The sequence below is a fragment of the Lepisma saccharinum genome, chromosome 27 (assembly GCF_977018435.1).
Source record: "Lepisma saccharinum chromosome 27, izLepSacc3.1, whole genome shotgun sequence".
NCBI lineage: Eukaryota > Metazoa > Arthropoda > Insecta > Zygentoma > Lepismatidae > Lepisma > Lepisma saccharinum.
The window spans coordinates 18,230,264-18,252,810 of NC_139255.1; the positions used below are offsets into that span (position 1 = coordinate 18,230,264).

At 42.4% G+C, this 22,547-nt stretch overlaps 1 protein-coding gene across 1 annotated transcript in view; it reads right to left on the reverse strand.

Moving 5' to 3' along the window:
• Positions 1-22,547, reverse strand: part of LOC145980420 (dipeptidase 1-like) — a 168,804-nt gene that overhangs the window by 21,199 nt on the left and 125,058 nt on the right. Inside the window, exons 10-11 of the mRNA XM_083113502.1 lie at positions 1,171-1,246; positions 126-264 (exon numbers count right to left, since the gene is read on the reverse strand). Of these exons, the coding sequence (XP_082969628.1) occupies positions 126-264; positions 1,171-1,246 (215 nt within the window). The remainder of the gene's footprint in view (positions 1-125; positions 265-1,170; positions 1,247-22,547) is intronic.

Here is a 22,547-nt window from a genome sequence, read left to right on the forward strand (position 1 = left end):
TAGACAACATTTGTTCAATTGATAGTGACAATATATATATATATATTTTAAAACAATATTTGTCTAAGTTGGTATTCTTATTCTCACTCCGCCATAACTTTATGTGAAACTAACCAAACAATTACCTTCTCCACTTCCCTGAAGACCCTGACTAGGTTTCCCCCGACCAGCTTCTTAATGTCATCCGAGCTCCATTTGCGATCTCTGGCCAGCTCTGCCAGGAGCATGGGGTAGCTGGACACATCTTCCAAACCGTCTGGAGTGCTGCAATTCAATGCAGTCGAATAAGTCACTGACATAATTTTCACACAGAGTTTCAAAATACCAGTTATTAGATAGAGATACATTCTAATATTTTAAACTAGATTTCACATTATCTTAATTTATTGTTTAGGGTTTATAACAAAATTATAATCTTTCCGATGGTACAGTGGTAATGGCGTCCTGCTGGAATTTAAAATTCTTGTCAATCTTTTACGTTATAAAGTCAATAGCCAAAGTGTCTTAAGTTCACTTTTATGCTCAGTTCCACTTTGTACTGAAATAGGGTAATCGGGACTGGATATGGCGTTTAGAGAGGGAACCTATCTCCACCGGGGATCGAACCCTAGAATAATAGACGCCGACTTATGAGGGAGGGGCAAGGATATTTCTATCCCACCAATCATTCACATAGAAGGTCAAATAATATACATATATATTGTTGTGGATCCTTGCCCGCCCCACCCTCCCAAAATGTATTAAGTTAGCGCCTCTGGCTGGAGGTATTCCAGGCCTCTGGATTCATGATGGTCTTCGAGAACCTAGAAAATATGTTGTGATTGGTTGGAAACGCAATATTCTGATGAGATTGCTTCGTCTGGGTTGCACAGGACTATTTTAGGAGTATTACCGGCTTCAATCCTCGCACAGGTCTAATTTGCTACTAAATGAAGATACCTGGTATCAAACCTTACTAAGCATGTCATTATGAGCATATATTTTCATTTAAATAACTTTCATCTAATGTTTATATTCAGGACATAACATACTCTATTAATAAAAGGAATATTTTTTTTAATATTATCATAACATATTTTCCGCTTTACAATATCATGCAAATACACGACTATCCATAAATGTATCTCAATTACACCCTTCCAACGTCAATACAATATTATTTAAACTTACTAGTTAATTCCATCGTATCCAGCACCAAGCCCGACATGGTTCACACCAGCGACATCCCTAATATGGTTAATATGATCTGCAAAGAACAATGCACTATTTTAGAAAAGCTGAATTCTTTTTATGCTATTCATAGAAAGAACCACATTTTAAAAATTACCCTTGTGTACGATTACGAACATGGAAACGTGTAAACATAATTAATGACTAATAATCAATATTTACTGATGACTGATAATCCATCAATGTCTTCCCTAAGAAACATTTTAGGATAAAAATAAAAGAACATCTAAATAAAAGGAGTCGCTCAAAAGTACCTTCATAATTTCTTGTGAACATCGTGTATTATTGGTAACATTGTTAACCTTTGCTTCCATGTTAATAAAACATTAAAATACTGACCAAGGCAGAATTTATAGTATAACAAATATATACACTAAAAGGGGAACGTTTCCACCCTGTAACAGCGTCTTCTTCAGACGAATATTCACGATAAATTGATGAAAGTTGCAAATCACCATTTTATATATACACACTCTCAGACTATCTCCTCGTTTCTTTCTTTGTTTTTCTTCCTTCTTCTCTCCTCCTTCCTTTCTTTCACCTTTCCACTCTTTCTAACATTCCACTCCATTCCTTGTTGATTTTCCGCCCCCCATTCCAGTTCATTATTTTTTTCTCATTTTTGTCTGTATTTCCTTGGCTTCTTTCCACTTCCTCACTAGTCCTTTGTTCTTCCTCTCTATCCTCCTAGCCTTCTCCCATTCTATATCGTGTCCCGTTTCTTTTGTGTGCTTGAATATAACATTTTTCTCCCTCTTTAGTCTTATGTCATCCTTGTGTGGGTTCAACCTGTCTTTCAGTTTCTTTTTTGTTTCCCCTATATACACACTATCACATTCCTTGCACAGAACTTCATATATAATCCCCTCTTCTCTTCTTCCTCCTCTCTGTTTTCTTCCTTCTTCTTGTTCGCTATCCTTAAAATGCTGCGGCCTCTCTTTCTGTATGTCTTTATGCCCGCTTTTCAAAGTACTTTGCTTATTGTCTCTGTGGCTTTCCCCATACTCATTTTACCAAATCACATCTTTCTCTTTCTCTTTTCCCTCTAACTAACTAACTAACTCTCTAGCCTTCTTAAACCCGAAGGTTCATGGCTGCAGCAACACAGGCCTTCCATTTGTCCCTATCTTGAGCAAGATCTATATACTCTTTTAAATCCCTACCGATTTCCTTTAGGTACATCTCAACGTTGTCCCTCCATTTTCGTCTTGGCCTTCCTATAAGTCTCTTACCATCAGGTTTCCAAACAAGAATCCTGTGAACGACTCTTTCCTCTCCCATTCGTGCCACATGGCCTGCCCACCTAAGTCTTCTTGATTTAATTATTCTAATAATATTTGGACATGAATACAAATTATGTAGTTCTAAATTATGTAACCTTCTCCACTCACCTGTCTCCTCTTCCCTTTTAGGTCCAAATATTTTCCTAATGATCTTATTTTCAAATACTTTCGATTTATGTTCCTCTTTAAATGTAAGGGACCAAGTTTCACACCCATATAATACTACAGGCAAAATTACTATTTTGTATATTTTAACTTTTAGTTTCTTAGATATTAAACGAGAAGACAAAAGTTTCTCTTTTCCCTCTCCTGTTTCTTTATCTTCTATCTTCCTTCGCCAGGTCTGTCTTCCTTTTCGTACACATTCTTTTTTAGCTACTCCCATAAGCTCTCTATTTTTCTCTTTTTCTTCTACTTTCGTGCATATTTTCTTGATTCTGTCTTTCATATTCTTTATAAAATTTATTTTGTCCCCTCATTCACATCATTTGTGACAGAAGACCACCGCTGCCCCCTTTTCTGATGCCAAGTGGTATCAATCTTCTTTCCTCTCTCCCTTTTCATCACTATATCTAGGAAATTTATCTTCTCGTTCTCTTCCTCTTCTATTTCAAGCTTCAGTATATCCCTCATGGTTCATCTTCTATGTCTTTGACAAATATGTCCAGCTGCCTCCTTGTTCTCCTCCATATGCCGAAACAATCGTCCACATATCTGCAGAACAGAATTATATTGTCCCCTCCTTTATCGATCACCTTCTTTTCCCACTCGTTCATTACCAATTCTGCTAACACTGGGTTTAAACTAGTGCCTATATTTAGGCCTTCACTCATTATAATTATTTTATCCACCACGTTGCAGTAACCATTATCCCGAACAGTTTGCAGAGCTTTCACTATACGTTCACAGTCCCATTCTCCTATTACTACTTTTCCCATCTTCTTTCTACCAATTTTCACTATGTGTCTTCTTGATGCTAGGGAACATGCTATTTTCATCTAAGCTAAACATTGTCGACTTGTCCCCACTCACCTCCAGTCCTTTTATAAGTTCCGCCACCTTCTCAGTGTTCCTCACTGATCTGCTTTCTTGCTCTTTCACTAACACTCCAATTATCTTCTTTAACTTCTTCTCCAAGGGTTCCAAAACATTGCTCCTGCAATCCATTACTGGTCTCAAATTTATCTCCTCTTTGTGTATCTTGGGAAAGCTTTTCAAAGTTGGTAGTATTCCTGCCTCCTTGATGCACTTTCTAAATCCTCTCCTCCCACAGTCTTTTATGATCTTCTCTCTATAATATTTTGTTCCTCTTCTGATCCACAAATCTCCTCATAGCTGTCCTCTTTTAGAACTTCATACTTCCTCTTGTACCATTATTTTTTCATAACTACAGTGGCTCCTCCCTTATTTGCCTGCTCCACCACAATATCATTTCTTGCCTTGATTTTTTCATGCCTTTCCTTTCTTTCTGACATACATTATCTGATATTCTCTGCTTTTCCATTTCTTTCCTCAATATAGCTGCTGTCTTCTTTCTAATCTTGTCTCTTTCTGCCTCTTCTTTTATCTGGAGCACTTCTTCCACGATGTCATTTTTATCTTATTCATAGTCCACTCTCCTTCACATTGAAACCTCGGCCAAGTTTCAAAAAGGCTTCCTCTTCTTCCGATATTTCTACCTTACCGATTACCACCACTCTTCCTCTTCTTTCCTCCTCCTCTTCTCATTCTCTTCTTTCCTCTTTCCATGCTAGATGTTAGTTCGAGCCAGCATCTATTTTAATCACAAGCTCTGTTGCCACTTGTATCCGCAGTGTTTAGACATCCATTCATTCACTGTGACGACATTACACTCCCAAGGATTCCACATAGCACAACATAATAACACAACCTAGCAAAGTTATGAAACCTCTAAAGAAGCTCATTTAGTTAGGACTTGTCAAGTACTGTCGGTTCCTAAAATGGACTCTATTTGTGGGGAAAGTTTGATGGGAGGGTTTAATGGGCTCCACGTTGACTTGGCACATACTATGGTTGTCAGAGGGAAACTGATCTTAAGAACGTTCTTTGAAGTAAAGTGGCTTTCGAATAAGGACTCGAACTTTACATGGTCATTTATGTTCAGTGTTTCTCTACACTCGAGTGACTATACATTTATTTCCCAAATACGAATGAAGGACGAGTTGTCTTGTTTCCACACATTACTATCGTTAGTATCTCCTTAAGTTAATTCGGATTAATACAGACTGCAATGAATTAAGGACCATCAGCCACATCTACTGATCCAGCGTTTAATTACCAAATCTTTAAACTATCTTCATGAGCTGAGCCAGTTTAGAAATCCAGTTTACCAACTGAAACTAAAAATCACCACTACCACCATGGACGTCAGCAGGATTTTTTCCAGGGAGGGGCAAGGAAGGTATTTTTTCCAGTGGGTGGCAAACGAAGGCAAATTTTCCACAAAAATAGTGTTGTTCCCTAAAAAACATTGCTTACATTTGAATTTATGGTGTTCATGCAATAATTAACACATATTATTGTGGCTAAAATTAAATTATATGTGTGAAATACATATTTTTTGATTGACTTTCATTTTCCCCCTTGCCCCCCTTTCCGGACGCCCATGACTACCACTATCGATAAAGGACAATGCTCAAAATAAATTAAACTTTATTTGGAAATTGGAGAAAACGCAGTCAACGCACTTTCGAAATTTTACTGTATGTTGTTCCAGATAAAATTACGAACTTGGAACTGCCGGATCGAAGACGGGCAATGCAGCCTGGGGGTTCTCCATTTCCATATTTGGCTGCCTTCTTAAATTCTTGGCAGGGCGCCAGGGCTAAGTCAAAGCTCCTTTGGGGTTGAGGAGATTTAAGAAACGCAGAGAAATGCAACGAACCTCCCAACCTGGATATGAAGAAATATGAGATGTGGGGAAACCACAAAGTCTTGGACGCGAGTAGATTGAAGAGTTCAAAGATTCCCGACAGGAAAATGGAGGAAGGAAAGCGAGAAGCGGTGAAAAATAACGAAGAAGGATGATTTTATTATGAGTATCGGAAGCCGACTGTTGTATATTATCATAGAAGATGAATATCGGGGTGAGGAAGAATGGAAGAGGAAAGCTTTCTCGGATATTGGTGACGGGATGCGGACAGCCAAGGTAGAGAAGAGAAGCAAGCAACGCAAAGTTCCCTAAGTATTTAGAAAGCGGGAGGGAAACAATAACGTAGGCAGGAACGACCTGTCATGATTCTTCTTTCTATTCAGAAACTTAATATCCCATAATCAGTCAGGTGGGAAGAGGTTGGAGACAGACTGAGCAAAGGCGATTTTTTTCCCTTACCCTTTTTCTGTTTTGCTGCGTTTCAAATATATACAGGGTGTCATTTTAATGGCGCCCACGGACCACAGATTCGTATAGAGGACATCAAAACAAACAACTTTTCCCAGTAGCATTTTTCTCGTTGGTGCGTCGATTCGACGCTATAGCCGATCAAAAAAGACAGTTTTGCCGCCTGGATGCTGGCAACCCAACACAACATTTCATCGTACCTGTGACGTCATATCCTGCGGCCAAACAGCGCACGGCAGGGTTGCAAGGAACACACAAATTTTGTGAAAAATGACAAACTACCAACCACATTATTAGCTGTAAAACGAAACGAGAAACGCGTCCAGCAGACCGAACATCATAGCCTACCAGCCACAAGATCAGCAGTCATCTCAGGGGAAGAGGGAAGTGAACCAACGATATGAGAAATGGTAAAAAACTTATTCAAAATGAAATGTCAATGTCGGATTTTGTCTCAGCCTACATCTAAAATATCAACAACAATAAATTTTATTGGACTTACAGCTTACATGTGGCTGTTTACGCCCAACTACATGTCAAATATTTGCAAATCTCCTTGCAAGGTTGATATCTACAGGTTTGTGTCCAGATGCCATGTGGTACTTTTGTGCTGATAACGGAAGTATCCGAGGTTCACGTTGTTACATTATGGCTAAACACGTACAACCATTGTAACAATCTAATGATGAATCAGTACAGAATATACTGCCCTGTTCACATTTGAAAACTATTACATGTGTATCCGGTGCATAGATAAACACATAGTCGTCTTAGAGCTTGTATTACTACTACTTATATCCCTGTATTTTCAATCATTTTTGCTACTTGGCTCATAATGCTCTGAATATACATTATATTATATGTTCCTTACGTTTGGAATTTTGAGTTCTTTCATTTCTATTTTGTCATCTGTTCAGTGTGTCACAGACAACTAGTATCAGAAGGACGAAGTGGATAGACTAAATTGTAGATGCCAACTTGGTAACTAGATTTGCAAATATTTAACATGTAAGCTGAGACAAAATTCGATATGACCACTTCCACTTGAATTCTATTTTCTTTCTACCATTTTTCGTATCGTTTGTTTACTTCCTGTTAGGTTACAGAACGTGTTTTCTAGTTTTGTGTTACGGTACATAATGTGGCTGATTGTAGCTATGTCATTTTTCACAGAGTATGTGTGTTCCTGGCAACCCTGGAACGCATCGCTTCACGACGGGATATGACGTCACAAATGCAATCAAATGTTGTGTGTGGTTGCCAGCATTCAGGCGGCAAAACGGGCTTTTTTGAACGACTGTAGCGCCGAAACGACGCACCAACGAGAAAAATGTTACTGAGAAATGTTGTTTGTTTTGATGTCCTATATCCGTTTCCTTGGTCCGTGGGCGCCATTAAAATGACACCCTGTATATACATTTATATGAATAAACTCGAATATAGTTTAGGGACGTATTTAGATTACCACTGTGTCATGGGTGGGCAGTTCAATTACGCTAGAATACATGCTATTATGACGACAATAATGCCTGACCTACATGCTTGACTACACATGAGACCCGTATTGCAATTAAACAAAATTTTCATAGGGAAAAGCGGGGAGAGATTAGAAACATCTCTCTCTCTGTGTGTGTGTGTGTGTGTATGTGCGTGTGTATGGTGTGTGTGTGTGTGTTTGTGTGTGTGTGTGTGTTGTGCGCGCACACATTTGACATGTAAGATTATTTTGGGATGATCTTGTATTGATATATATGATTCGTATCTAATAAAATTATTTTAAAAAAATGTTTCAAAGCAAATTTATGCACAGATAGGCTAATTGGGACTGAATCTACAATTTAATGTGAGATCCGAACCACCCTGCAATGTGCCTCCACCATGCAATTGAATTCAAATATGTTATTACAAAAAGTAATGTAATGACCCCGAGTTTGCCATTACTTCCTTGTTATATTATTATTTAACGAATATTATTATATATGGTCTACCAATTGGAACGTCAGATCTTTAAAATTAGATAAAATGAAAACCACAAGTGATAATGACATAGATATATTTATTTTTATTTTGAAGAGCAAACTATAGCATTATGTTTTGAACAATATGCCGTTCAAATGTCCTCCTCTGCTTCGATGGGTGTAATGAATTCTGAATGTCCAATTGTCCAGCACGTCTGCACACATATTGAATGGGTCGTTCGATGTTCCGTTACACTCATCATGTGTAATTCTCCATTAGATGTTTGCGCTGATTCGTATTACCTTCGTTTTCTTTGTTACAAAAAAGTATTATTTGCACATTACATGTAGGAGGATAGTTGCGTCTACATTTCACACTGGTCAGCTCCTCGTAGCTATTCTCAAGAACAAAAATTGTAGGGAAGTGGCTACCGTTGCAGATTGTCAATGTGTTGGTCGTAGGTTCAAACCCCTCCGGTGGCAGAAAATTTTCAAAAGTTTTAGACATATCCCACTGTGTTCATTGTCCACGCAGTGTGAAACGAAATAATTCTGTTTGGAATTAACTATGGGGGGAGGAGAAATGTTAAATAACAAAAGCTCCATTTCAACGAACTGAGAAGTGGAGAAAAATTGGATAATTCTTATAAATATGAAAATTACAATCAGGTTTTTTCTTATTTGCGACAAATGAAATACTGATATTGTTTTAGAGTTTTATACAATAATACTTGGTTTTATTTCTTTCGCGTATTTCATAAATATCTATTGTGCATATGGCAACCATGAAATTGAGCCTAACTCTACACGCAACCCACTATTGCCTTACGTAATTTGTGTTGCCTAGTTTAAAATGTCGTTGTCCTAAAACTTTTGAGAGACGCTGTACCAGTGAAGTGCAGCGCTACGAGGTTCGTAGCAACAATATGTTGCAAAAAGTAAGGTGTATTTGTCAAATTTCACACAACATTTTTATTTGCAACCACAATTTTGTAAAACGTGCTATTCGAGGATTTCCTTTGTTTTCATAAAAATCTTAAATACAAGCCATACGACTAACCCTTCCATATATGATAATTAGACATCGGATGTTAGTTTGTAAGGCGTGAATACCATAAAGCACCGAAGTGACACGAAAGTGAACAAGACCACACAGATCAGACCAGTTTGGATTGTACAGGTAATAGTGGCACCAGCCATTTTCCTTTGTTTAGACCTTTGAAAAATCACCATCCACTTGGAGGAAGGAAAATCGAGAGAGAGTATGTTTCAAACACATTCGTCATTGAATTTTTTCGTGACCAAACGAAACATATGACTCTGTGTGACATATATATTTCTAAAGGTTTCACAGGATTTTTATCATCCTAAAAAAAGTCTTCATTTAGGCACATAAACCTAAAATAGTTTCTATTCAGTTGTTGCATTTTGTAACGAAACACTGACATAACGTATTATTTTTTACATACCTCTAAAGGAAAAAATAGGATTAAAACCTAAAATCCGAGGTCTAATGATAATATGATGAAGTAGATGATTGATAGTGCTCTATTTTAAATTCCGAGCGCAGCTGAGAACCTTCTATAGCATTAGCTATATTAGCACGTAAGCATAACAGTGAAATATCTTACACGCAAATATTGAGATAAATGGTAGCACAATATCAAATACAATGTGTTGTATTGCAGAAGATCCTATGCAACTATATTTGTGGGTGTATCCAAACTTTCTTCCGGCGGAAGGGAACACTTTCTCAAGGAGTGCCATGCTTCATTTTTAATTATTTGACAAGGGAATAGCATTTATTTTACGTTCCTAGCGAGAACGCACAATAAACACAATGACATTTTTCACCAGCTGTTTTCCGGTCATACAATTAAATTGTACCCCATACCACATAATACCACTACATTTCAAAGAAATTGTTAAATATTATTAAATGGATAAGCATACACATTATTAAAGATCTTATATACAAACAAGTAGTGCAATCAGCCCGGTTGACCAACCTCTTGTGAGGAGCTGAAGTGAGGAGCAGTGTTGCCAGCTGCTTATTCGAAAAAATCACCAAGGTTTTTCTTGGTCTAACCTAACCTAAAGCAAGGAGCTGGCAATCTTGCTTGAGAGTTCACAAACCGGAAGTGGGGCTCAGGGGGCTCGCAGTGTTGCCAACTTCTTACTCGAAAAAATCACCAAGGTTTTTTTTGGTCTAACCTAACCTAAAGCAAGGAGCTGGCAATCTTGCTTGAGAGTTCTGCAACCGGAAGTGGGGCTCGCAGTGTTGCCAACACCTACTCGAAAAAAAATCACCAAGGTTTTTGTCTTGGTCTAACCTAACCTAAAGCAAGGAGCTGGCAACCTTGCTTGAGGCTTGTTTTACAGTGCATAAAGCAAGGTTGCCAACCTACTGGTACTTTTGCCATAGCCTTTTACAAAAAAGAGAGAGGAGAGAGAGAGGGAAGAGTTAAACAGCCGACAGCCTACCTACAGCTTTTCTTGTCTAACCTAACCTCAAGCAAGGGGCTGGCAATTTTGCTTGAGGTTTGTTTTACAGTGCATAAAGCAATTTTTGCCAACCTACATATACAGGGCAAGGAGAGCCGGCACTGCCGTAAAAGAGAGAGATGGATGGATGGGAACACTGCACGGGTTCAACGTCATCAAATAAAAATCGCCTTAATGGTTTTTTCTTGTAAGGCATGATCTCTATTTTCTCGCAGTGCTGCCAACTCCTACCTACATTTTTTTTAGTTGGCAAGGGCTAGAGAGAGAGAAAAACTTATAGCTGGGAACAGTAATGAGCGAATGCGCCATATCGTAATTTTCCAACTCCCGGGGGCCAATGTTTGTATATCGCGACTTTTGTAAACCTCTCTCTCTCTCGGGGGGAACGATGTGCCACGCACACACATACACACACACGCACGCGCGCGCGCGCTTATGTATTGTAACACAAACAAACAAACAAAATAATAATTGTTGTTTTTTAGGATGCCTGGCCCCTATAACCTCGCCAGGGTGCGTGGTGCCCAACCAAAAAATGTAAAAGTTTTCTAATGGCTGCGGTTATAGATTACCGCACCTCTGTAGAGTTTCACGTGTTTTTTTTTTCCCCCAAACTTCCATGAAACTCTACAGAGGACCTCCGTAATGCATGCAACGTGTACTAACGACTCTAGTGTTATTTGATGTTGTGATATTTTTGGATATAGAGTTTTATTGTGAGATATAGATAAAAATAATTATGTTTATTATAATATTTTCTTGATGAAGATGGAGAATGTATGTGCGTGTTACAAATAAAGTTGCATGCTTTGTTTCTAGTGTGTGTGTATGTGTTTTTGATGTTTCGACAGCATCTGAAACGATAAAAAAAAAAAAAATTATTGTTAATTTTCACGTGTAAAAACAACAACAAATTTTTTTGTGCAAATTTTCTGATTGTCTCGTGCTATAGTGCAAAAAAGATATTGTAACTGATAACTAATGAAATTGACATTTGTAACTGATCTGAACTAGTGAAATTCGTATTGTGCCATTGTAACTGATTGTGCTAGTACAATAAAATTTCTTATTGTGCAAGAGAAAAGATGTTAAAAAACTTGTTAAAACTGCTCTGTGACCCTCTCGTTCTTCACGTCGTAGGCGAAGGACTTCTCTGCAATCAGGATGACACTGCATAGGGTATCCTCGGGCAAGGCATCGTGGAACTCGCAGACGACCTTGATGTTGGTTCGATCGTTGACCACAACCTTCTTTCTCTTAGATGTGTTGATGACGGTCATGGGTCTCCGTGCTTTGAACTCGCTGGGCGTGTAGTACATGTCCACGCTTCCCTCGGTCACGCGTTTGTAAGCCGAGAACGCTTCGTAAAGTTTGAGGTAATCGTCTTTGGTCACGTCGAGGTTGTAATTCTCGCGCGGGAACACTTCGTTGCGTCCATTCTTCAGATAAACGTTCTTGATCTTGCAGTCGTCGAACTTGCTGGAATCTTTTTCCTGATTCTTGTCCCTCCCGGTCTGAAAGAGCACTACGACGAAATCTGGCATGTCGAACTGTATGTTGTTGAACTGCGTCGTCACGTCGAATTCCATGTGACTTCCCGACGCCATCTTCTGCACGCACTGGTAACCGTGAAAGTGAATCGACACCTGCGGACTTTTCAAGATCTCCGCTTTGTACTTGAGGGCGTAGTTCGTTTCGTATTCCACCACCGGCATTCTCAATTCCATGCTTTGGATGACGCACTTGGCCGCTTCGGGTAGAGTGTTGGCTATCGGCGTGGTGCCGTCCGGACCCAAAGTAGCGTATCGCATCAGTGCGTCGTTGTCGTTGGCCGCTCTTCGAAATGTGATCCTCAGTCCTCCCTTCCACATGATCTCCTTGTAGTCCGAGAATAAACCCGGCAGCAGACGCATGGGAAAGAGCACCGTGTGACTTCTCGTCGATATTTTGGTCCCGGCTTCGAATCCCCCGGCCTGGTAGTACGCTGCGTCCGTTTTGGATAATTTCAACGTTCCCACTGCCGTCGACGTGATGCCTGGATAATCTATTCTGTCGATGACGGTGTTGTGTTTCCTCACCTCCACCTGCGAGAACAGGTGAGGCACGAAGTTGTCCACGAGTATCAAGTTTGCTGCTGCAGGAAACGCGTCTCCGCTTTCCTTCTTCACCACGTCGAATTGAAGGTAGAGGTCCGCTCTGTGAGGATGAACGAACCCGTCGCCTACGTCCACGTCGTATTCGATCTCCCTGTTCGCCTCGTTCAGATTGGCGAACGTGCGACGGTTGGGAGGGAAAGATTGCAATTCGTAACTTTCGATTTGCTCCATTCTCACTATGTATGGTTATTTATTATACGTTGATCTCCACGATGGCCGTCGTAGTGGCACCTGCGAAATCCACCACGTCTCCTTTCTCGTTCGTCACCACCAACTCTATGTCGTCTATGCGGTTGCGACATACTGGAAAATAGATCGGCGAAGAGGGCGTGTAGATGATCGGTTCCATGAACTCGGAACTTGGTTTGAACGTGGCTATGATTCCCGTCTGCTTGTGACTTCCTAACAATCCGTCCGAAGTTTTCGTGATCATGCCTTCCGCCACGTTGCAGTGTACGTTCAGAGTCTCTATGGCCAAGAATTTAGGAATGTTGGTTGCCACGTGCTGATACCAGCTTCGAGTTTGGTGTCGTTCTCGAAACCTAAAAGTTCTCCCATGGTGCCCAGGTCCACGGTCTCCGTCGCGGACAGGATTTCCACTCTGTGCGTGACCGAATTTTGAGAAAGGTATGTGCCTTTGGGTAACTGAGCTTGCAAAGTGGAAAGATTGTATTGTCCTGGCGTGACGACGATGTGTTCGCTTCCGACGCTAATTTTGTTGTTGTGCTGCGTGACGTTAGGTATGAGGTACATGCTGTAGAATGCACGCAGAGCCACGGATTTAGGATAGACGATGTCGTCGTGCAGCGTGAGTTTCAAGATTGAAGATTCGCTCGTGAGATGGAACACGCCCATCCTAGTGATGGTGTTTGAGGTTCCACAATGCTTTCTGGAAATCCTCGATCGTAGGGTTATTTATTTTAGAGAGAAACGCGAGCACGGAGAGGCAGAGATGACCGCAGTTCACGTCTCCGAAATTTTGAATGCGTTCGTCGTTGTAGTATATAGAGGTTTTGTTCGTTTTCAGATAATAGACTAAATTTGTAGGTGGAACACCTCCGAAAGAATCGAAAACGAATGCTTTATCATCATTTTTGTGGTAACATATCCAATGCGTGCCTGGATTTTCTTGACCGTCCAAGTTGACTACTCCGCATTCTCTTCTTTTAACGCTTGAAGGTAACGAGTCGGACATGAAAACTCCTCTGAAGTGTTTGATTCGTAACGGTCCGATCAGAGATTCAATGTCTCGGTTGGTGAGTGCTTCTGTTTCTTTTTTTTAAACTTCTTCATCACGCCCTTTCCTCCTTTCTTCTCCATGGCCAGGTTGTGACGTTTCTGTTCTTCCAATTCCGCTTTGTTCTTCTTCGAGTCGATGACGGTTTTCGCGATGGCGGCACTTCCGCCGGCCAAACTTCCAACGGCCCCCAATGCTGCCAGGATGGCCGGGATGCTGAATATGAAGCCTCCGATCTTTTGCTGTTTCCGCGAACGCTGCAATCTTTTCAATTGAGGTGTGCTGAGCAGCAATTTCATTCCATGTCCTTTCGACAAGCAAGAACGTTTCTTCTCGCGTTGTTTCTTGGTGAGTAACCCATCGAGGGCACCTAGATTTTTAAGATTGGAGTATGGTATCTGGTACACGACACCCTTGGGCTTCATGTTGATGCTCTATGTGTTATTTTCACGGTATGTTATTTATATATATATTCTGAGATTTTTTCTTGTGTAGTTTTTTACGGTATGTTATTTATATATTTTCAAGGCCTCGCAGTCGTTACACAAATTCTATAACGTGCTTCGTTTTCTTGCCAAGAAGTTCCTTTGTCCCCTTGTACACGATTCGAGTTTTGTTCTCGATTAAAATAGATAGCTTCTCGTCAGATAACATGTTAGCGTATCGATCTGGTAAAAATAGACTGTATTGTGCGTTGAGCAACAGGCGTACCTTGGGACCATACTGGGTAGAAACGATTGAACCGGAAGTTATCGTGTAAGGTTTGTCGACTTCCAATTCCTGAATTTTTACATACTCGACTGACAAATTTAGCATTTGTTTTAATGCTTGGAGATCACTTATTTTTTCAGTCGTCATATCAAAAAAAATTTCAGAGTGTTAGAGAGAATTTTAATTGTTTTTCACGATGTGTGTTATTTATATATACCGAAGATTATTTTTTTTCACGATGTGTGTTATTTATATATCAAGTTTTTTTTTTTGGCACGTATATATATTATTATTTTTTTTAACAGAGGAAGAAAGTCCGTGCTTCGGAAAACGCGATGATGTGCGTAATGATATCTTCCTTCTCCTGCATAGACTTGTACCAATCTACTGTGTACCGTCTTCTTCCCTGCATCGCCTCGTGCAGTTCGTCCGACCTCTCGTTCAATTTTTCCCCTGCAGCCGAAAGCAGAATGTTGAGATCACTGCACCTCAGGCCGCTGATCCCCCGAAGATGGTCCTTGAGAACCATTTCACAAGGGATGCGAAATTCCGGCGTCGTTCTTGCTATGATTACAAGTTTCCCTACATCTCCGTTAACTACCTTTTTGAATATTTTAGATAGTAGCTCGGGTGGCAAATCAGTTATGCGAGACATGTTGTTTTTTACTGTATGTTATTTATATACCCCACCCCAATTTTTGTTTCGTGTTCATGGCGATGGTGGTGCCTAGTGCGGCGACCCGTTCACCCAACGATGCGTCTCTGCTCACGAACCTTTCGAAAGCTGCGTGCTCTAACTTTCTGTCTGCTTCGTGACGTGCGTCCAGATCCGTCTGCGTGGTGTTGTAGGCGATGTCGTGATCTTTGCATGCCGCGTCCAACGGATTCACACCCTTGTCTCCTCTCTCCAATCTTTTCTCGAGTTTGGTACCCGGTCCGCAGTACTGGTAGCCCGGTAGATGCATCTCGAAAGGTAACTTGTTGATGATGTCGTTCACGAGTAACTTTCCTTCGGCCACGTTCCAAAATTTCGGAGGCAGCGTGTTGATGATTTTGATCAGGTAACCTATGCCCTTGTCATCGTTCACGATGAAGTTGGAAAGTTTCGTGCTGATCATGTCCACGATGCCAACCTTCTCGTTGTAGAAATTACGATTGCCTGCATTCTCTTCGCCGGCTATCACCAACAATCGGTCCACGAGTTTCCTAACGTCGTCCACCCAAACGAATTCTTTGGGTAACGTGTTGTAGCGTTTGACGCCGCTGCCCGTTTTGACCTGGTTCCAAATCGGTTTGATGAGATTCCTGTACTTCTCGCCGCTGCTCGATTTCACCCTATTCTGCGAGGCGTCGTTGTTCTGGTACAAGGCATCCGTCATGATCAGAATTTCCTTGTAACTCTGGTAATCTTCGTCGGTGTAATCTTTCTGCTGCTTTTTGGCGACGAGTTCCCACAGTCCCACCGTACCCGGATACCTGTTCCAACTATCCTTGTCGCCTAAATTGACTTTAATGTCGTTGCCTTCGAAGGTCACCTTCGATTTCCCAATCTTCCACACCACACCGCCGCCTTCGCTAGTTTCCATGCTGGGATACAATCCGAACACTTCATCTTTGTCGAATTTCCCCGTGCTCAGGTAGTCTCGTGCCAAAGGTCCCAACTCGATTTTATCCGAAGACGACGACGTGCTACCTATGGCTCGACGTCGTGCCGGTGCATCCTTCAGTTCGAACGGTGTCGAAGGAATGCTCGAAATGGGCGTGGGTACGGCGTAACTTTTAGCTGCGAGCGGTACGAGTTCATTAATCAAATTTTTATTTTGTTCCGTGACACTTTTAATTTCTTTACCTAGACTGCTGATGGCATCGATCACGGGTTGATCCTGACGTTTCTTCTCTTCGTAGAATCCGCGATTCTCGGATTTCCAACCTTTGAAGCGTTTCGCGAGGTAATCGCGAAGCTTGAGATTTTCGTCTTCGATTTTTCGTTTCGTCATGACGTTATTTATATACGTCGTTTCTCACAACGTTGCAACGTTTAGAAAGTCGTTGATTTTGTTTCTGTATTTTCCGTCGTTGGGTTTCCTCGTCATGTCGATCGTCGCGAATCCGAAATCGCCACCGTTCCAGCAAGTAGAGCAGCAGCGTTCCGAAAATTGATTGTAGTTCATGTCTCCGCCTACGTAGTCATCGTACGCGTGCTTGAGGTTGGTGTGATCTTGACGAAACAAACATATGAAATTGGCGTTGTCGCGTACTAACTGTTTTGGAATTTTGGAAAACGTTTGAGCTAGGTAGAAACAATCCATTCCTTTGTGACGACCTTGCGTGAAAAAGTTGCGAATTTCATTTTGATTTTCCAGGATGGCGTCGTCGAACACGACGACTGAATTTTCACGACAATCGTCGAGTGGTTTTATTTCCGAGGCGAACGTTGCAATGTCCAGACCATCGTACAGTTTCATCAGTTGCTGGTATTTGGATTGCTCCAAACTTTTCGAGAACACGTACAGGTGCCTGTTCTTCCAATCTAGCCAATTCGGTGCGAGGAGAAAATTGTCCACGAGCAGTGTCGTTTTCCCACACCCCGAAGGACCTACGATCAGACAGCGGATGCTGTCGGGAAGCAACTCGCCGTTCTTTTTCTTCGTTTGACTTTCCGGATCCGGTAGACGCTTCACCACGTTCCACGTACTTACAAGATCACTTCGTCCGCGTCGATCCAACTCTTTTCCCGAAGTCCCAGCCATTTCACAAACAGTTTGTCACCTTTCCTACGCAATACTTTCTCGATGAGGTACGTGTTGGGGTGTTTCGTTTTAGAGAGTTCCTCTTCGTAAAATCTTCCTTTCAAAATCTCGCCGCTACTATCTTTTATTATATACGTGTGTCGGTTTCCGGGTAGAACTCGAACCACGGTAAAAAGTTCCGTGCTCCAATTTTTTGTGAATCCCTTCTCGAAGGTGCGTTTGAATTTGCTGATCCTCACCCGGTCTCCAATTTTGTATTTAGCTTTTTTTGTCGTGGGTGTGTACTTTGGACAGTAAACGGTAGAAATTAAACGTTGCTCGTCAGATTTGGTAACGTCAACTGGCTTCATGCCTATCGTTCCGTGCCGTGTGTGATTATAGTTGTTAACGAGTTCCGGCAGGATGTCGACCCATTTGTAATTTCCCCGAAGCGTGAATCGTTTCCACATGTGTGTTTTCAAGGTTCGATTGAATCTTTCCACGATGCTGGCTTTGATGTGACTGAAGGTCGAATAATGTCGAACGCCATGTTTTTGAATAAACTTTTGGAATACAGCGTTATAAAATTCCTTCCCCTTGTCTGTTTGCAGAAACCGTGGTCGTCTGCCACCGCTTTCGCGAAAAATTAATTTGAATGCTTCCGTGACGCATGTTCCCGTTTTCGCCTTCAAAGGTAGAGCCCATGCGAATTTCGAAAACGTGTCTATGACGGTGAGAAGGTACTTGTTGCCCTTGTTCAATTTATGTACGTTTTTCAAATTGCCGCTACTCATCTCGACGAGGTCACTTTGCCAGAGGTCGTCGATGCCCTTGGTTACCACAGCCAAACGTTCGTAGTTACGGCGTGCAGGTTTATGCAATTCTTCGACGATGGCTTGCCTAGACATTTTTTTTAGAGATTACGTTTCAAGAGAAGCACAAGCGTGATGGGATTCAAAGAGGGTGGCACTTCGCTCGTGTTTTGAATGATCAGCTTATCGCCGGCACTCACGTCGAAAACGGTGAGATCTTCGTCTTCGTGTATTTCATATATGTTGCGCGTTTCGTTCCAACGTGCCAGAGGAATGTTTCCTGCTTTCTGGACACCACGATTCGATATCAAAGTCATGGTGGGAACGCTAGCTTTTCTGCCGTGAGACCAGTACGAAAATTCGTTTATCTGAATCGTGCCATCGAGGAGAAACTTGTAGTACGGATGATAAGGATGCAACATGTACAGTTTGTTACCTTCGACGAACGTGGAGATTCTCTGTTGATTGGGTATGCTGTTGATTTCGATGGCTTGCAGAGAATGCAGTTTAGCGAATTTAGTGTCGACGCCGAGCAGATTACTGTGAACTTGTCCGAGTTTATTTTCGATGGGCAGCAAATGCTCGACTATGGTATCCGTTACGGCAGAAAACGACGGTTTGATTTTCACTTCCACGTTCAACTGCTTGTAGGTTTCGTTGAGTTCTTGCAACTTGGCACCGAAAGAGGTTAGCGTCGATTCCTGCGTGGATTCCAACACTCCAACTTGATCTCTGATGTTGACCACAATATTCTGAAGGTTCTCGACTTGATTCAATTTCGAGCTCTTCTCGGTAAGATCGTTCACGATGCTTCGCATCTCTGTAAACTGCGTGTGAAGGTCGGCGACGCTCTGCGAAGTGGGTAGCGTCGACACCAGCGAAGTAATTTCGTCTCGAATCTGTTCCACGTTCGCCGTTTCCGTTTCCAGTCGTTTCAGCATTCGAGATATGTTCCTTTTCAAAGCGTGCAATTCTTTGGAGGTGGGGAGATTGGCCACCCTACTCTCGAGATCGCTCAATGAACTTTTGATGTCGCTCGAATCGGATAGTGCCGTCACCGCCGTTTTCAATTTTTCCAAATCTTCGCTCGAAGGTACGCTTGTCCGTAACGTTCCAAGTCACCCTGTATGTTGTCCAGTACGTGATGAAAATGAGCGAGATTCGTTTCGACGTTCAAATTTTCTAAATATTCGATCTTCTGCTGAACCGCGCTTAACGTGTCTTGAATACTCGTCAACGCTCTTGCTTCAGCGTGAATATTTTTAATTTCTTCGTTGATCAATTCCAGAGACGCCTGAAGCGTAGCGATGGTGGTTTGAATGTGTTCGAAATCTCGATACGCCTCCAATTGAATTTTTATGTTCGCGACGCTTTTACCGATGACCTGCAGTTCGTCCGACGATGGTAGGTTCGTCATGGTATCTTCCAAAGTCTGCAACTTGGATTTAATTTCTTCCAACGTGCCGGTGAATTCTTCTTGTAATTTGGAAACGACGACATGCAAGCGTTCTGCGTCTATATCGTTCACGGCGGTTTGAAGTTCAGAGAAATTCTTTTCTATTGCGGAAGTTCGTTCTTCGATTTCGAGTTTCAATTTTTCCAAATCTTCATTTTTCGATTGAAATTGCTGTAATTTGGCCAAATCATTTTGAAGCGAATCCACGCTCAACTGTATATTTTGAACGCTGTCGTAAGAAGGTACGTCGACATAATTTTTTATCAGCGTTTTCAGTTCGGAATCGATTTTCAGAATGGGGTCGAGACATTGCGTTTGGAGCGTAGCGATTTCCGACTCTAAACTTTTGTTTAAGGTTTCCTGCAAAGCGATCAAATCGGTCCTCAACTTCTTAACTCGAATGTCCAACATGAGAATCTCTTCTGCGTGGTCCACACGCTTGGTGTTGCCGAAAATGTCGTTAGGCATTTTTGGTTAACGGTTATTTATAATAGGATAGACGATTCGTAATTCTACGAAGAGAGGAATAAGTTTGTCGTAATCTCCGAGGAGTTCCATGTAAAGATAATCTCCTGCAGACACATCGTACGTAATGTTAGAAAGCATTTTGTCGTGCTTGATTCGAAAAATGTTTTTGCCGGTAGAAATTTTGATTTCGCCTGCGTTTTCCGGATTCACGGTGATTTGAAGTTTCCCGTCGATCGGAATTTCGTAGAAATGTAAATTGTTATTAAAAACATAAAACATCTTGCCCACATCGTCATTCAGTTTCGTCCAAATGCTGTTGAGGTGAATGATCAACAGACCGTTGAGTTTAGGTAATACGGAAGGTAAGACTTCATGATCTGGTATGGTTTCCATAATGATCTGTTTTTTGAAACCGAACAAATTCATAGGCATGCTGGTTATTTAAGAATACAGTCAAAGTTTTTTGTAATGACAGTCAAAGTGTTTTTTTTTTTTGTTTTGTTTTGTTTTTATGAATCTTCTGTTGAAGATGGACATATGTTGCAGGTTTTGCTTTCTGCTAAGCGATAGTGCCCCCACGGCAATGTGTGAATACCACACTCGAGAACGCACCTCTTGTCGTCGTTGGGATCCAGGGCAATTTTTCTAACTTTGTTTGTGGTCAACACATGGTCGACGCTCTGGATACGCTGTTCTTCTCTTAGAACCGACGACCTGGTCTTGAGGCAATCGACGAAGTCCTCGAATGCGAGATGCTCCCGAACCACCTGTCTGCCGACGCCCTTGGCCTTCTTGGTAACGCTGCCCTCGGCTTTGATGGCATAGGCCTTGGCGCGAAGACCTGCAAACTCGAGAATTACATCACCGTCCTTCTCGTCTTTGAGTTTGCCAGGCACCTTCTTGTTGCGAGCCCGGATGCCGAATCGGTTCGGCTGGGGATAGCCCGAGGTGTCGAAGTGGTCAACCAAAAATGGAACCGTGGCCATATCCTTGTACGCATCGGCTGAGTGGACGTGGTACACCAAGCTGTCCGTGTCCATGTAGAGTAGGCTAATATTGTTGTTATAATGTGGACGTAATATGTCGTAGTACGTCTCGAACATGTGCAGCTTGCTCAGGTCTAATACTGAGGCGCCAACATAAATTGGCTTGTTGAGCTTCACCTCGCTCTTCCTCATATGCACCAGAGCAAGCTGTTCGTTATAAATGGTCCTCGATTTAAATAATGGGTTTGCTACGAGCCTGCGACATTGTGCTTTCCTCGTTACCAATTTTATGTCCATGCGTTTCCGTACATTCTCCATAGTTTTGCCAAACACCGCATTATTCATTAACTTGAAGAAATCGCGATCGAAATCAGAAGTGGCTGCGGTGCGAAGTTCGGTGTTGAGCTCGATGTATGGCTTCAACCATGGAGAATGCTCGAACTTGAGGATGCGGTGAACTGCGCGGACGGTAACCCCTTGCTTCATCAACCACCGGAGATTCTGGTAGTGTAGGACATAACGCTCTTTGGGCTCGAAGTCCATGACGAGCTTCTTCTGGTTGGAATCGGGTGGACACTTGAGCTCGGGTGCAGGGGGGAGATCGCTGAACAAATCCTGCAGCTTCTCGGAGAACTCAAGGTCCACCTCAGCGAAGAACCCATGTTCCGAATCGTCGAAGCTTTCGATGTCGAAGTTGGAAGGGTCAGCCCACTCGAAGTTTTTAAAGGGGAGTGGCTGCATCATGGAGTGTCCGTAGAGGTTATTGACGTCCGTGTACATGATGTAGCTGGACGGTTGTGAGGGGTCGTAACCGGTGGCCATGTGGTGATTGTTGGCGCGCGAGTGTCGCTGCGACACCTGGACCATTCCACCCCGCACGGCACGTTCTACAAACAGCATCATGTCCACGTCCGAAAGAAGCTCCAGCTCGATCTTCGTCACCAGAAACATGGCTGACCACGCCAGTCCGGGGAGACTGTAGAAGTAGGCAGGGTTCAGCTGGTAGATCTTCATGGCGGTCGCACGGAACGTCTGGAACACGTCGGCGAGGAGCGTCACATCAAGTCTGAGGTAGGCGTCGTGGTAGTCCCCGAGAGTTCGACAGCTCAGCTTGTGCCACATGGACTGGGCATGGTGATATTCTTCGTCGGTGATGTTCGAGCCTCGCAGCTGACTGTAGAACTTCGCCTGGGGGGGTAGCGACGTCTCTGCGAACTTGGAAGGGTCTGTAATATATTCGTAGGGATAGACTCCCTTACGCCTGAAGAGGCCGGCGTCCAAGTTCGGAAAATTTCCGGAGGTGATGAGCATTTGCTCGTCGCTAAGCTTCCCTGCGAGAGCATCGAGGCTGGCCGGGAGGAACCTCAGAGAGTCGAGGAAGCGAAGCTCGACGGTAGAGTGTGATCCTGGGATTCGCACCCACTTGCTCAAGCTAATGTAACGCTCCTCGTTCTGCGCCAGGACGTTGATTCGCATGTCGTCGTACCCAAGATGCTTGACGAGGTGGTGGAAGTCGTATCCCGAGCCGTTGTGAAAAAACACAGGGATAAATCGCGGGTCCCGGGCCATGAGGTTGCATCTGTTGCACCAAGGGCCAACATACCTACCGTCAAAGCGATCATGGTGTTGGACTTTACGGTTGTTGGCGGTGTACT